The sequence below is a fragment of the Centroberyx affinis genome, unplaced genomic scaffold, assembly GCF_046629955.1.
Source record: "Centroberyx affinis isolate AG114_WGS23_722 - 3 ecotype Tasmania unplaced genomic scaffold, CSIRO-AGI_Caff_v1 ptg000066l_1, whole genome shotgun sequence".
In the NCBI taxonomy this organism is placed as follows: domain Eukaryota; kingdom Metazoa; phylum Chordata; class Actinopteri; order Beryciformes; family Berycidae; genus Centroberyx; species Centroberyx affinis.
Genome location: NW_027278777.1, coordinates 143676 through 160738, shown reverse-complemented (window position 1 = coordinate 160738; position 17063 = coordinate 143676). Strand labels below are relative to the sequence as shown.

The following is a 17063-nucleotide window of genomic DNA, read 5'->3' as shown; positions in this document are numbered from 1 at the left end:
ATTCAGCACATACTTCCTCCTCCTCTGCGTTCTGATAGGCTGAGATTCAGGAGGAGGTGAGGGATCAAATCTCATATTGGGACACATTTCCAAAGGCAATACTAGCAAGTAGCATAAGTAATGCAAGTAACACACACTACATATAGGCAAAAGGTGAATTCTGCGGTAGTATGTATGCAGTATGAATGTGTATAAACATTGTTTGTAGTAAAAACTCCTGATATCCGGCTCTCTGTACAGGGGAAAAGGCGATCTTCCTTTGCGTGGGAGATGCATCAAACCCTTTGAGAAAACATCTTGGGGCCTCTGAAGAGAAAAAAGGGCCAGCAAAGAGTAGAGGATACCCCCCCCCACACACACACACACACACACACACACACACACACACACACACACACACCGCTGAATGAATGAACAACACAAGCCCCTCTGACATCTCAGGAAGTTGGCCTTTGCATGGGGTCTGTTAGAGACAGCTATCCTGCGATGCTAAACCAGATGGTAGCTGATTGTTGTCTCCAGGGACGGGGGCCAGGAAGATGCTCTACATCTACCAAACTATAGCGGAGCAAGAAAGAGAGCGCAAGAAAGATAGAAAGCATTACAGCAAGAGAGAGAGAAAAGTAATAGTAAGAAAGTGAGAGAAAGAAAACGAGAGAGGGAAAGTGGTTTAGCTAAACCAGATGTTGGATGTGGCCACTTCTCGCCTCACGCTGTGGGGTCAAACTGTGGAGAGAGAGGGGCTTTTTAAGTGTCACACTTAATGTATGAAAATGCCCGACCTTTCCTTAAAGACTTCCAAAGGGGTCAAAACTTTGGAGCATCCAGCTGGAGAACACACACACAAATGAGACTGCCCCTATTTACAGCGAAAAGCATCCCACCGAATACATCACATCTCCTCTAAACAGTTAAACCCTGTGACTGAGTCTGAGCGCAGTCAGTGAGGTTTAGTCTGTTAAAAGCTCAGGAAAGTGACCAAATAAAGACCAAAAAGGCTAATGTTTACTCTCCCCTCTTGAAGAGTGCTCTCTACCAGTCAGTGAGACACTCCAGATACCTGTGGCTGGGTCCATCGTGTTTACTCTCAACCTCAGTGTGGGGAAACACTGGATGTAAGTTCCGTACAAACACACAGAAAAAACGTACAATCACTCACCGCATACAGCGTTCAGCATTTCTGGGACTTTGTGGCATATACATTACTCCCCATACTAACATCTGAGAACCAGGGCCAATATTCATTATGGTTCTTAGCGCAAGAGTGCTGACTTTAGAACAGTGTAATTCTTAAATCATTTGAATTTTAATTTTATGCGGCCCGACCAGTGCTAATAAGCCAGTTCTCCTTATCTGAGTAGCTGGAGGAGTATGAAGCATATAGGCCAACAAAGGGCTACAGTTTGGGAAAAAGTGCATTTATCACATAGTGACTGACTCACAAGACGATCTTTTCATTGCATTCATGCTGGTTATCCTTTGAGCTACTGCTGTAAATAATCAACATAATACACATTTATCTCAACAGTCAATGATGCATTCATTTCCCAATAATGATATCCGTGACAGAAGAGACAGATATCCCAGATGATAGAAGACGAGTTGAAAGCGCAACAAGGCATCAATTACTGGGCACCGAGATGATTTATTGGTGTTAGTTAAACACAGCTGCACCCCTATTACTCTCCAGCTGTGACCAAAATACAACAGGCCCTAAATGATGGCTAATCAAGCAGTACATATCATTAGCCAGATAATTCCCTCAAATGCCCTGTTGGAAAGTCCATTAGTTCTCCAAAAAGGCACAAAACAATCCCCCTCCTGTTACCCAATATTCACAAAACCTCTGCTAGCCCCAGCCCCATTTAAATTCCAATAATGCACCCACCATTCTCCTGAAATGTTCCAACATTCAACCCACTTCCTCTTTTAACGTCCAGACATTCTCCCCATTGAAACCCCTTCCAGCCCCCCTTACTCTTTCCCTGTTAAAACCATACTCCTCTTCAATCCCACAGGAAGCGAGAGAGGAAGACGGGAGAGGGAGTGGGCGGTGAACACACTGTTGCTAACTCACTCGCTCTGTCTTTTTCTCCCCCTCCACCGACCGTCTTAGAGCCAGGCCTGGAAAGGAAGAACGGAGGGAGAGAGGGAGAGAGAGGGAGAGAGAGAGAGAGGGAGCGAGAGAGAAACAACAACCACAAGCAAAGAAACCCACACATTTCACACATCATTCCAGCAGGAGAAAGCAGCTGTGATTCGGGAATCCCCCTGTTGGTTTAAGCATTCCCAGAGCATGCCAGGTTGGAGCACATCAACACGAGAGCAACAGATAAGTCTCGCTCGCTCGCCGGACTCCTCACTTCATCTAAACACAAAAAAAAGATAAAGACTCCTTGAGGCAGCCTTTGTGCTTAAGGGTTTCGTATTTTTAGACTGATTGCTGACAGGCTCGTTTCTGTGTAGGTCTAACCACTGTTTCACAGGGTCTCCTGCCAACAGCTCTGCTACCGCCTTAGTCATGTCCCTAGCAACCATGCCCCGCTGGACTCTTACACAGAGAGACCCCATAAAAGGCATACTCGACGAAGGCCTGGGGTTCGCGTTAGTAAGCTTTGTTCTGTTGCTCAACCCTTACTCACCATGTCAACCTCTGCTTTACACATCACCGTGGCCTCACAGCCACTGATGAGTAGTTTCCTCCTCATCCACACTGGCACAGAGGGCAAGACTCAGGGACGGATGGGGCTTAGCGAATTAGCTTTGTACAGCCAAGCAGCCCTCACAATTATCAACACTGTGAAAGGGGATTTAGTTACATTTTGTGTTGTATTTGCCAAAAGCATGACCAATTTCATTTGCGCTGGGAAGCTCGGAAGAATTTAGTTATGACTTCCTGATGACACATCAAACTGAAATGCCTGAAATGTGATGGGGTGCCAAGCACTTGGGGCCCCGGAGTATAACGAGTGCTCAGTTATAATCTCCAGAGTATTTTCAAAACAATTCTATCTTCGGGATAATAGTGCGAACAACAACGCCCCAGAGAAAATGGTGCTACTTTTTCGTCAAATACCTCACCCACAAAACCACAGCTCAGATTGCATCTATTGTTAACATGAGGGGCGTTATCCTCTTCCTGATACAACAGGCACATCGCACATGGCTAACAAAGCTCCACAACAATGCTTTAGCTTGTTTAAACTGATCGTGACTGTGGAGGGCGGTTGTTTCAAGGCCGCCCCCTCACTACAGGAACACAGAGGGGCTTTTGCCCGACCTAAAGCCTGGCTGCCTTGCGTCAGTCATCAAAGGCATCAGACTTGGCAGTCTAGACCTTTTTCTCCCTATCAGCTACACTGCTGAACACAAGGACCCTGGCTCAGACTCAGTGTGTGTGAAACACACTCCATAGTACAAACACTTGCACTCATGACTACTTCAGAGAGCGGACAACTAGTGTCAAAGCCAGAATCCAAAACCCCACCACCACAATATTTATCCAACAGCCAACCCAGAGAGAATTTAGTACCACCAGAACAGAAAGTAGTGTGCTTCCTTCCTCTCACAGCCTGTTATATTGTAGATTCAAAATAGAACTATAAATGTAGTTATTTAAGGGAATAATTACATAATCATTGGGATAAAACATTTTGGTTCATGTTCCATATCAACAGAAGTGTGCATAACATCACCTGAACAGCTTCAGCATCTCCTCATGGCATCCCTGTGTTGGCTTACTGTTGAAAGACGTGAGCATTGAATAAAATGCTCAGCAGATGTAACAATGTTTCCAGCTACAAATGTTGGATGCCATTTTGGATGTTTTTTAATTGACCAGCAAGTGCCAAGCCTTTACAACCCAGGCTAAATCTTGGAAAGTTCAGATCATTTAATTTCTTGGAAGTGTAAAGGCATCTATAATGCACAGAACATATCCAGAATGTTCCCTTACCAAAGAAGAATGACAATGGGGAGAAAAGGAAAAGGCAATATCCTTTCCCTGTCTGGGGATGGCTGACATGCATACTTCAAATACCTCATGCTTGACTGTTTGAAAGCAATCAAATTCGGTGGGTTGCTTGTATGTCCTTTGGCCTTTAAACCCAATTAGGCTTTCTGTATTCTTAATCTTTTGGAAATCTTCTGGGTGCGTGATTACGGGGATAATACTTGGATAATAACTAAACAAGTGGATTCATATTAAAAATCTCAGACTCCCCTCTGTAATCAGCTCAGGAAGAGGCTGTTGATGCAGTGGATATAGGTCCAGAGGGCTAATCCTAACTGCCTGGCATCAGTCCAACTATGCACTCCAGGGTATTTCTATCATGGAACCCATTCCCCATCTAGATATACAGTATAGTTATTGAGCTGCAGCAGTTAGCTATCCAGATGAAAGATGAGAGTATTGGATATTGATAACGGGTCAGTCATGCTGTGAGTGTCATAAAGCTATAATTCGATGCACTGCATGGTAATATACTGTGTGTTGTTGACTATATGGCCTTGACTATAATGCTTCTGTGGGCATTCATGCGATGAGAGGGTCAATTACACCTTTTTTTATGGAAGGTAAATCGTTGCCAGTGAAGCATGCAGAATTCCTTATTTTTTTTACAGGCCTCTGGTTTCAATTATGACAACATGTGGTAATGAAGATGTTCCGCTCAAGGTCCCACCAGGAAATTAATTTTGAGCTCAACGAAGCATTGGTGTTGTTGAAACTTACCAGGCAATTAGAAAAGGTACTACAGAAGGCGTGTTGTGTTTAGAGTATATTATGTTTTAGTGCTCTGGGAGTCAAACAAATCACAGATCAATTCATTCATCTGTAACTGAGTATGCCACTACCACAATATTATTGACGAGCGATGCTGTCATCCGACCTATAAATGGCCGGGATAAAAACCATTTTACAATGCTGATGAAATCCCTTGTGAGGTGATGCAGGCTTGTAAAGAGCTAGACCACGGCGAACCCAAGGTTGACATCTTCTTTTCCTCCTCTAACACACCCCATCAAAGTGCACCGCCAGCAACCCTATCATTATTGTCGTAATTCAGACAGGGCTATGCCATGAGAAGGAACGTCTGTTATTTACTTCCCAGCAACACACTGCACCAGTCTGTGAACAGATTACTTGTTGGTTTCCCTTGCCCTTGTGGTTTTGAAGACAAACCTTTGGACATATAGAGGACTGATCAAATCACTCATAAATCATTTTTTCAACAGTGTTTTTTTGTTCATTTCTGAGATACATAAGTTATTTATCTCTACTGATATGTGTCTGTAGGATTAGATATCTTTATCTATAGATCAAAAACAGCTAAATTAATTCTCTGTTACTAGCCTCCGTAACTTTTAGCAGAGAAGGCTGCCTTTCTCCTCAGTGTTGACACAAAGCTGTATAACAAAGTCACTAAAGTCATGTCTACATAGCACATTAAGGTCAGGGAAGACAGATAAGCCTGTGTCAAAGCAGACAACAAAGTCCTAAATAAAGAACCTTTTGTCCAAAGACTTGGGGTTTCCATGGAGAAGGGGCCATACGTTCAGGTTTGGTCTATACATGGAGCACAGGGGCTGAAAGCACATACATTTGTCTCTTAGTCTCCTCTCGCTTTGTGTATGTATTTAATTCATACATGTTCTCCCATTAGCTCCCCCACCACCCACCCACTCACCCTCTGTTTATTTGGCTATTTGTCAACCTTAATTACATATTCTGTAGAAGAGACTCATGTTAGGAAGCCAGGGTAACCATACCAAAACAAGCATACTGTACGTTTGGGAATCCAAGCTTTACACTCTCAGCTCTGTAGCTTGTCAATATTCAGCCTATTCATCGATGTGACAGGGGTCTAGACTGAAAGAAACCTGGAGGCATTACAGGTATCAGTTAACAAGTGATTTTGCATGTCTGTCCATGTTTACTCTGCTCGTGTAGAACTCAGTACTCTAGTGGCAAGTTTCCTATTTTCCTATACTATTTTCTCTTAATGTTGGCATCCAAGTGGTTTCAGTTGCGGTTATGCTGCTTCTTAATGCAAGTTAAAAGGTTACGACATTACTGGAGCTGTTGTTCTTTCCCTTGCAGAGGGCACAGTATATGGCACAGTCCGCGCTCACAAGAAATTTAAAGGTAAACTTGACAGACCGAACAATGACCGCTCGCCGAGTCCGTAACCCTTCTGTTTCTATGTGACTAGTTATTACTGTGCGCTACTATGTAGCATTACACTAAATAACGGAAGGTCACAAAGACCTTGATTGACACTCGTACCACGCCCAGGCAATGAAGCATCTAATGTTTTCAGTAGGGAAAAAAAACACTCTTCAGTCAGAGGTAATCAAGTTGTGAAAAATAACGGACAAGCCTGATCAGGATTCCCTAGAAAGTCTGACAACATATGATGAAATAAAGTAAATCATCTAAAGTAAAGCCAAGTCAAGTTAAACTGTTGTCTGTGTGAAATGTCTGTTACAGGTTCCCTACTAGGGTTGCAAAGGGGTGGAAAATTTCCGGTAAATTTCCGGAAAGTTTCCGGTAAATTTCCATGGGAAGTTAAGCTGGGGAATTTTGGAAATATTCCAAATTGGAAACTTTCCATGGGAATTATGGGAATTTATGGGAATTAATGGGAATTAATGGGAATTTATGGGAATTAACTGGGAATTGAGGGTAATTTAATGGAAAGGTATCATATCCAAGCATAAATATTTGTTTTGTTATAAGCAGACATCCATCCAAAATAATACAATTAAAACAGATTTATTTGTAAGTAGAACTTTATCAAGTGTTAAATATTTTATTGAACAATCAATTCTTTCATTGAAGAACAAAAACATGAATGTTGAGTTAAATATTACTCATCCCCCCGACCCAACCCATTCAAAAATTAACAAAAATGCACAGGAATGCACAGTGCATGTAGGGGGCGTGGTCTCAATAGCCCTGCAGTAAGCAGTGTGCTATGTGTGCATGTGATTGAGGAATAGCATAGATATTCAACTGTACTTGCATGATATCTGGTTGTTTTAGTCAGGATTATGCTAAAATATATTTTCCCCAACTATATTTAAGTTCCCTATTAAGAGCATACCTTCAATTTCGTAAATTCCTGGTTTATTCCTGTTTATTCCCATAAATTCCCGTTAATTCCCATAAATTCCCGTTAATTCCCATGGAAAGTTTCCAACTTTGAAAATTCGCGGAATTTTGCAACCAAGTTCCCTACTGCTTGCAGGTGTGAATGTGAAAATACACAACTTCCAAACAATGGTCCACAGATCACAACCAATGCATAAAGAATGACAAAAAGCATATGGACTGGTTCAAGTGAAGACTGTTAACTAGAAGAGCTTTAACAGCCTTTTAATCAGGATGTGATACAGGAAGGCCCCCCTCTGCAGTCTGCAAAGGAGAATTAGAAATTAAACATCCTGGATCTCGATCCCAATAGCTTCTGACAGATGCAGGGAATTCATTTACAAAAATTGGATAAATTAACTATAATGTACCATAAGGTCCAAACCGCTAACAGTGAGTCAGAGCTTAAACACACCGCTTAGTTTACGGGGCCAACGGACCACACAGGAAGAGGCTAAATGTTATTAGGGAAGCAAGATTCTGAGATCAGCCACCACCCTCCAACCAGCGCTTTCTTCTGGAATATTCTGAGATGGAGATTTGTTTGTGAAGCCATTGTTCTCTTCCCTATAGGGGATTCCTCTTTTGTGCAAGCAGTGTTCGAAGCAATGCTCCTCAGAAAGACCTGCGGCGAGGGTTATTAGAGAAGACACCACACCTAGGTCTTCGGGATACTTGAGAGAAACTCTCTTCTCCAGTATGCAGAGTGGGGAGTGCAGAAACTAGAAGGGACACAGATAGAGGCCTCTTTGATGAGCGATTAAGCAGCGGCATGAACACCAAAGTCAAAGATCTAACCCTGTCCTTCTGATGTTTGTTTGTGCATTCTTGACTTTCCTGTTTTTCTGCCCTGCTGTGATTCTTACTTTGATCTGTGCATCACCCCTGTCCGTCTCACTGTCATCTGTCAACACTGCATTTGCATAATGACATGAAGATCCACAGAGTTGAGTACTGAATACAAATGTACCAACGTATCCCTACTCTGAGAAAAAAAAAAAAAAAAAAAGGCCACAGACTATTTCTGTTCACTGTCCTTCTCAGTTGAGCTGAGCTGCAAAATTTCCCGGAGCGAGGTTTTGCTGTGTGACAGTGCCATGGTTTTTAGCTGAGCTGAGACAGAGGCCTCCAGGATGGAAACACAGTCAGTGCCCACTTTCCATCTTTACTTACAATACTAGCACTGTTTGACAAAACTACTCCAGTGATTTCAGCCTGACAAGACACTAAAAGCCTATCAAGTCTGTTCTAAATGCTATTCAGACATGTATAAACTGACAAAAATCGAATTCATTCACCACAGAAATATGGTAACGACTTTTCCAATTACTCCAGTTGACATCAGTGTTACAAGGTTCCACCATGTATTGACAAGTCAATAACTACCTGGCTGCCAATAAAGGGAGAAAATATCATTATTAGTGGTTAAGAAGTAGGCAACCAAGTTTTTGATGTAGTCCTGTTTGGACTTGTTTTTAAAACACTATTCTCAAAGCTCTACTATATGCAAATATACTGTACATACACCAAAATGAGAAGAAATTGCTCATCCAATAAAACATATTGGTACATCACTTATTGTATATTACCTCTTTGGCCTGGTTTGCACTTTTAGAACACAGAGGAATACAGATATTACTGATGTTCAATATTAGTGTTATATTAGTCATGTGTTAAAGATAAGATTGACAACAAAAGGCATTCCACTATGTATCATTTCCACACAGCAAACAGACATTTAATTTGCTGCATTGACTCATGTCTTCTAATGATAAGGTCTTTTTTCTTTCTCAATAGGGATTAAAACATTGCTCAACAGGGCATGACCATTTAAATCATGAAAACATATGATCATTCCCTCCTTTGTCCTCAGTAAAAGATATGCTGTGATAGATAGACATACAAGGGTGGGCTAATAACTCTATTGGAGCAGTGGCCTCTTTTCCCTTTTAACACGACACTGCACCTGATGAGATGGGAAGATAGCAGAAGGGCTTTTTTCCAGCCTGAATTCCTTGGTCTCTTTCCACTGGAGACTCTATGCAGCCACTGGATCATGGAAAGGCCATAAAATGCAGGGGATGACTTTGTTACCATGTATAAACAAAGGACACAAATCAGTTCAATGAGTAACTACGTTCAGACAGGTCACTTATTCCATGCAATGGATGTACACAAACCACAAACTATGTGTTTGTAGCTGCAGCGTTCTCCAGAGAAACAACACAATGCACACTGGGTTACTTTGAATGAGAGGCAGAGAGGAGGGCTTTCAATAATTGAAATCAGCAGACAGCATTGCTTATCTCGTTAAGTATTTATGGCAGAAATGAAACCAATACGTAAAGGTTTGTTGTTTATCGGTTTGTTTTTAAGATGGCATAGACTGACAAGCAGCTGAACCAAACAATGCAATGAACTGCTACCATTAATTGCAGAACCGATCGATTTTTAGGGCATAACAATGGATGAACTGTATAAAGATGTATCTTTACGGTAAAAAGTAAGCGGAATAACAAAAGTTGCTTCCCTTCTGTGTTTCCATCTCGATGACATGCGTGTCTAGCCTCGGGTGTGTCTGTTGCACACCACAGATATCCACCAAAGTATCAGTGCTGCCAGCCAGATAACCTGCCCTCTACAGAGGCACTATTGTCCCTCAGTGAAACCGAAATCCTCCAGCTTGCCTGCTAAACTAAAATCTCTGCCACTCAGACCTAGTGCAGTTTATCAAAGCAGGGAGGCAGGGAGGGAGGGGGAGAGAAATTCTCCCCCAGCTCCCACGGCCCCAACCCAGGAGCCATATCTCCAACAATGGCTCTAGCAGATGGAAGTCTGGGAAGGTCATCAGAGGTAGGTACTGTGCAGACGACACCAGCAAGACGCAGCACAGGCAGCAGCAGCAGCAGCAGCAGCACCCCTCTGGACCCTAAAAACCAGACTTGAGATTCTCGGATTACAGAGGATCATAACCTATATTTCACTACCACCATTCATCTAATCCCAGAGAGTGGGCTTTAATGAAAAGAAAAGATCTGGTTTTCTGAAAGCGATGGAAAAAAAAAAATAGGTGATTGATGAAGGAGGTTGGCTTGCTGGAATCCAACACAATTCAGGGGGAAAAGCACTTACTCAGAATGCTGAAATGCATTGCAGCAATAGATGGGATCGAAATTTGCCTTCGTGATTCAGCTGCATGGGCAACTTCTGCAGGTGTGCAAGAATGCAGAGTACATTTAAATGCGAAAACGATGGAGCTGGACTTCACCCATATATTATCTTCCAATCTTGTTCTGTCGAGAACTAGAATAACCCATTAACTCTGAAAAAAGCATATTGATATAAGCGGGTTATCCTGTGCCCACGCGAGCCTGGGAGTCTGGCATTAGGGATTAAGGATTTAGCCGCCGACATGTCCCTGTGATTAGTTTGATCTTTCACAGGTTATCTCATAGCCCAGTTAGAGGCAGGGGGCCCTCAGGCAGTTCCGCCTCATATCTGCACTCTGGCAGCCTGGAAGAGGGACAGATATGACAATGAAAATATAGAAGTGTTTTAGAAATATCTGAGTGGGCATAAAAAAATATCCATCATCACCTCCACAGTACAATTCCATCCAATCGATGCCACGTCAATTTAGCGTTTGATCCTGTGAATTAGTGCAGTTATTACTTCCCGTTGGCTGCTGGATGAAAACGTGGGCTTTCTTAACAACCTCCCCGCAGATGATGACAGCTAATAACTGAGAATGCCAACATGCAGGACAAGGAGCATTTCTATTATTCAGCAGGTCCTGCCTGACTCCCACAGCCCCCATCACACCCTGCCAGGCTGTCACTGACTGGAGGACTGACATGTGGGCTTCCTGTGGGAGAGAGTGCTTGGCTGCTGCTGAGTGCATTATCAAATCTCAAATTCATCTCCAAGAAGGAGCCTACAGCCTTAATGTCTTCCCCATACAGGATAGCAACATCCAATAAATACGTTCAGATCCCAGCGAGAGAACTAAAGGAGTTAATTTTGAGTTAATTTTTGCCATTAATGTAGGAAGTAATGTGGTGGTGCAGCAGGGATGCATCGAATTGACACCTGAAAAAAATACACATTTCAGGTAGTCAACATGTCATTACTGAGGAATAGCCTCTGTCATCCATTCCTAGGTTTCCTTTTGCGTTAAAGTTAATGGATAAGCCATCTGCAAACTGGATGGCACAACCTCATGAACTCATTGTGGCATCCTTGAGCTACTCTTTCTCTAATAAATAACTCATATTAATTCATGTGTTACTTGTCTTTACTTGTCTTATCCAAGCATTTGTTATTTGCCTTTTGCATCTTTGGCTAAATGAGAGGTGCGGTGAAGCCTCTGGGACTTAAATGCAATTTGACACCTCGTCCAAATCAGTTTGAGCATTTTGGACACTGTGTGCTAGGAAAACACTGTGTGCCACATAGAAACATCTGTCTCAGCCCCTGGCCAAACAACAGCAACAACAATAAAAAAAACTCTGACCATATTGTGGAACTCACATTTGCCTCGAAATGGAAAACTGGACTATAGCTACCAAAAATGAATTAAATGAATCAAACTATACTGCATACCATCACTATCATTACAGTTGCTGATTTCTTATAGTTTTAATATAATCCTAAAATCCTTGTTTACTGTAGGAGACTCTTACTGCTGGGTAAAATGTGTGCTGTCTAGTTTGTTTAGCAGCCCAGAAATATTTAGGGACTCTGTCTTTTTGGCTCACAAACACGTTTGATTTGTTATGGTTCTCTGAAAACCAGCAATGGATGTAACTTGCTAGAGCGGGCAGGATAAGAAGCGACTTGCATGTGTTAACTCTCTAGGGCATTCTGGGACCAGCGCTTGCAATACACGGACTCTGCTTATGAGAAGGAACAACAGTGTAATGAGCATGGACAGTGATGACTGATGAAAATAGGAAGTAAAGGTCATAAGGGATTAAAGTGGTTCCTTTGGCCACTTTCTCTCCTGACACCTGCGCTTTCCGAGATCTGAGTCACACTGTGAAACCTCAGTCAGTAGCCTACATTTGGAATGAGTTTTCTTTTGCAATTTCATTTGAACCACTGATATTCCTGTTGAATTTACTTTATTCATTCAAGACTCATTCCCATATAGTAAGGTGAACATTTATAAACTCCATATGTTCGACTTTTTAAAACAATAGGACATCAGTTTGTAGAATGTTTAATGTTATTGAAAGCATAAAGAAGCATTGAAGTAACAGTCAAAACAGTGCAGCTTGTGTCTTTTTATAAAAAAACAATAGTTCTATGACCTTTACTTCAGGGCCAGCAGAAAGCACTGAAACAAGAGAATGAAGGGCAAGAGAATCCAAGAGCCTGGTTCCTGCCTCCTCAGCACTTGTTTTCATACCTTTCAACCTCATTTATCGTTTATTCCACACCACACTTACCTGGTTTTGTACTACATATATAAGTGGGCAACTTTTCAGTCCAAAGCAGTAGCCTGTCTTCATATTTTGATCTAATTTCCTTTGAGGACCTGATGCAGACTGTGCACATGCATCAGCTGCTTGTCATGCAAGAGGATGTTTAAAATATACTGTATATATATAAAAAAAATAAATACATGTGCACAGCTGAGTAGGCTAAAGAGAGGGGGAAGCAAATCTGATCATCAATGTGAGGTCCAAAGTACAAGGAGAAGTTAGCAAATGAATCAAATGTACTTTTACTGTGTGTGTGTGTGTGTGTGTGTGTGTGTGTGTGTCTGTGTTATAAGGTGGCAGGGTGTCCCAATTTAAATTCCAATTTCGCCTACAAATAGGTCAAACAGTGTATATTGCACAATGTTCAGGAAAAAAATGCTCGCACCATCTGCTCACAAATACTGCAAAATAAAAAACACACACTTGCTCAAGGGACTGGTAAATAAAGTACGCCAGTAATTGCACAATCCACATCCCCTCCCCGCAGCATCATCAATCTGGTGCACATTTGCGTACAACATTGGGTCGTGATTTCACACTGGATGTGGTGGCAGAGATGCGTTATTTGCGCAACAGATTCATTGGCCAATCTTTACTCTCACCAAGTCAAGCGTATGTTTCTGAAATATATACGACTGTATTAGCACTATAAATGACTATGAATGACGCGTAGTAATAATAATAATAATACGTTATAAACGTATTCCAGCCACTCTGTAGCTTATGCCAGGTCACAGCCTTAAAAGCGAGAGGCTTGTGTGAAACTTTTCTCACGGAGGATCAAGTTTCTACTGTGCCGTTTGAATAGTTTGTGTTTCCATGAAGCAATGCTGGATAAACACTGAGGAAAGCTTCTGCCACTGTTACTACACAGCCACGTCCATGTAAAAAAAAAAAAGTTCCTTGACTTACCTTTCTTTTCCGGCAGGACACAGGAGACCAAGGAGAGCAGAGAGGTGAGGGTGATCCACATTTGAAACTGTGTTGCCATCGTGTTTTCAAAGCCTTTCGTTCTTCCGCCGCGAATAAAAAGGTGTCATTCCGTGTCAGTAGGGCGCGATAGTCTTTATTAAACTAAAAAAAACTTTGAAGTTTTCGTAAACTAAAGGGCTTTTCTTTTCCTGGGAAACTCAAACTTTGACAGCTCCTCCTCCTCTCTCGTATATCTCCAGCAGTCGGAGGCGCTTGCTTTAGTGAACCAAGGAGAAGCTATTGGCGGCTCTGACGTCAGCAAGAGGGAGGTTTGATGCATTTCTCAAACCTCTCAGGTGGAGAAGCAAAGTGTGGTTATTTTAGTAAAAAATAATGAGCACCGAAACTATATTCGAAAGTATTCTGTCTTTCAGCAGCTCATGATGTGGCAATAACGTAGGTTGTGTTTGCTGTCAGCGTAAATAAATAAAAAGGGTGACTTCAGTCAGTGAGCATCATAAGGCAAACAATCATCAATATAAACAAAAATCAAGTATATTTTCTGAAAAGTGTTCATTTGTAAGTTTTCCCCTTAAATGACTCTATCTATACGTAACTTACATCAGTTTGACAATGCTTAGTATCATGCATACTATGACTTTAACTCAAAATCATTTATATCAGTGTAGTCTGTAATTAAAAAGGTGGGTAAACTGAGTTTAGGTGGGTTTGCCCTTCACTTCTTCCCTGCTTATAGTATCTGTGGTAGCCTACTCAATAGCACATTATGGTGTACTTTATAGTATTTTTTTTATCTCCTGTGGTATCACTGTAATATTCCTATAATATTTTTATAGGGACATAGACTTTCGATGTGACATTTGTCCTTCTAAAATGTATTATATGACAATTATAGTTATTTTTCATGAGGAATAAACAAGGTGGACCGAAACCATTCTGATTGATTTTTTTTGCAGTAACTCATGATGGAATAATATGAATTTAATTTGCTGTTATTCAAATTAATTCTGCTCTGGGATAACTGGCCAAGTCTTAGTCACAACCTGAAACAATAACAGAAAAAAACAACAACAACAACTGAGATCACCACATTATCTGAGCTGAAGCTTGAAGAATGACTCCCATTCTGAGCGTTATCAAAGACTGTCACCAGAGATGAGGAAATCTAATTACAGTGTTATTTTACAGATAAGAACAACGTCATAAAGTTGACAAATAGGTCTTCTTTCTGTCAGATTTTTATCATTTACCAATACACAGGATCTGATGTAACTATCCGGGGGCTATTTTAGCACCTACTGTAGGTAGAAACTGTAGCTTGGATGTTAGAGGGAGGGGAGTAGGTGAGTCATCTGGGTTTTCAAACTTAAACTCCTATCATAGATGTTTCATTAAATTTGGCTCACAATACTTCCAGAAGTAAGTTCCCAGAATCAACCCCACCCTCACACAGTATTGTTTTGTTGATTTACCTGTATGAAAAACAATTTTCAGCATCAACCCCTGTATGCATCAGCACACAGGGGTTGAATGGACGAAATGTCTAGACTGTTGACAGAGTGTCAGTCTGAGAGCCGAGTCTAAATGGATGTCAAGCTGTTTAAATGTGTCTGTTGTTGTACAAAGCTCAGACTCTATGGGGACAGGAGTGATAGAAATCATTTTTCACAGTGGTCTTTATTTCATTACTGCAGCCTAATGGTTCAGCAAATCGTCTTTGGTTGTTTTGTTGGAGGAAGAGGTTATTGTGTTGGGTGAAATTATGACCATTCCCCTCGCAGAGAAATTACCTAATGTGAGGCTAACGTTTCACGTAAGACAAAACAGCCAGCTATTTTGAGCGCACTGTGGATGTGTTGCAACTGTCAGTTTGAATGTTCTAGGGCCAGTCATTGGGAAACAGAGAGAATTTTACATGGCCTTTGTCATTTGGATAAGTCAGGGGGGAAAATGTTAACTGAAGGAGTGTGCAATTAAGTGATAAAGTTATTCACTTCTCAAGGTTATGCCCCTCTAAACTGTCCATGACTCATCAAGAGGATCAAGAGAGGGCAAATAGTTTTTACTTTTTGCGAAAAGCAAATTTCAGCTTCATGGTCATAAATTTATATCCATCTCAAGGGTTGGTTTTAAATGTTTTGAAACCAAAGTTAACTGCAGAATACAAAGCCACAATGGAGTCTCATTTAAAAAAAACAAAAACATTTTGACTTTTCACCAGTGGCAGATTTCTAAACCACTGTCTCAAATATGAAATATTATTATATATATAGATATAGATATAAAATAAGAGAGAGAAAGGAGTCCCAGTTGTTACCGTACCACATTGCACCATCCATCGCTGTCCCTGGTGCTTTTTGCGTGGGCCTATACCCAGAGTCTCACGCCACAGCTGCCTGTCAGCCAGGCAGAAACACTAAACAAACACACAATAATGACCAGACCACTGGGAATTCCTGCGAGTGAGAGTAAAAGAGAGAGAGAGATAAAGAAAGTGAGCGAAAGAGAGAGAGAGAGAAGAGAAGATGACAGTTAACTGCTTGGTAAAATAAACACATGTCCCACCTTGCAGTATTTTCACATTTTCAGTCACTCATCAATGTTCAGTACGCACCCTGCACTGGTATTCACTAAACTCTACAGCAGAGAGCTTAAGAAACAGAGAGATCATTTTATCCCTCTACCTAAAGACACATTATGGATTAGGAGCTGTGTTAATACACGCAGTGCAGATTTAATACTTCTTTCAAATACAGTAAAAGCCAAACAATATAATACACATCTGTCAAGACCAGTTCGATTAACTAATGTTTATACAAGGAGTCAATTAAGTGGTTCAGCGAGGCAGAAAGGCTGTGTGACCGTGTGCTGAGGGGAGATAACTTGTTTCCCTTAAGGTCTCTCTCTGATCTGCATGACAGGGCCCAGATGGACCAGCAACATCTCAGTGATATGTAGGCTACATTTTGGAAAAACATTCACAGGAAAGTACCAAATCACCCCCCCCCCCCACACACACACACACACACACACACACATCCGCTATCTCCCCTAACATGGGGGAGTGTCTTGTACACGACAGAGATGAGAACGTGCTGTAGAGGAGGAGGAGGAGGAAGAGGAAGAGGAGCACAACATATGGGATCGTGTAGGATCCACTGTCACTCGAAGGCACAGCATCTGCTGCGTCTGCACCAAAACATCACACATCACACCAGCCGCGGTTTAGGAGAATGAATGTGAAACCAGCCAACAGCACCAGTGAACTTGATGGGTGTTTTAAATTTAAGTTTTGTTCTAAAATGAGTTTTTGAAGCTTATTTACATTTTTTCCAAAAACTAATAAAACATGAACATTACAGTACACTCAGACGTTCGGACATCCCGTATAAGTATAGATGTATAAAGTGGTATAAAGTACAGCCAAAATGAAGGATCGTCAATAGTGACCCTTGACAGACATGTATCCTTACAAAATAAGACAAAAGAAA

The 17063-nt window shown here is 41.5% G+C and overlaps 1 protein-coding gene across 2 annotated transcripts in view; it reads right to left on the bottom strand.

Annotated features, from left to right (window-relative positions):
- The window catches only part of egfra (epidermal growth factor receptor a (erythroblastic leukemia viral (v-erb-b) oncogene homolog, avian)), a 38009-nt gene extending 24210 nt beyond the window's left edge, over positions 1–13799 (bottom strand). For both annotated transcript variants that reach the window (XM_071520673.1, XM_071520663.1), the window contains exon 1: positions 13552–13799. In XM_071520673.1, coding sequence (XP_071376774.1) covers positions 13552–13630 — 79 coding nt within the window. In that variant the 5' untranslated portion in view covers positions 13631–13799. The remainder of the gene's footprint in view (positions 1–13551) is intronic.
- Positions 13800–17063: the final 3264 nt, after the last annotated feature.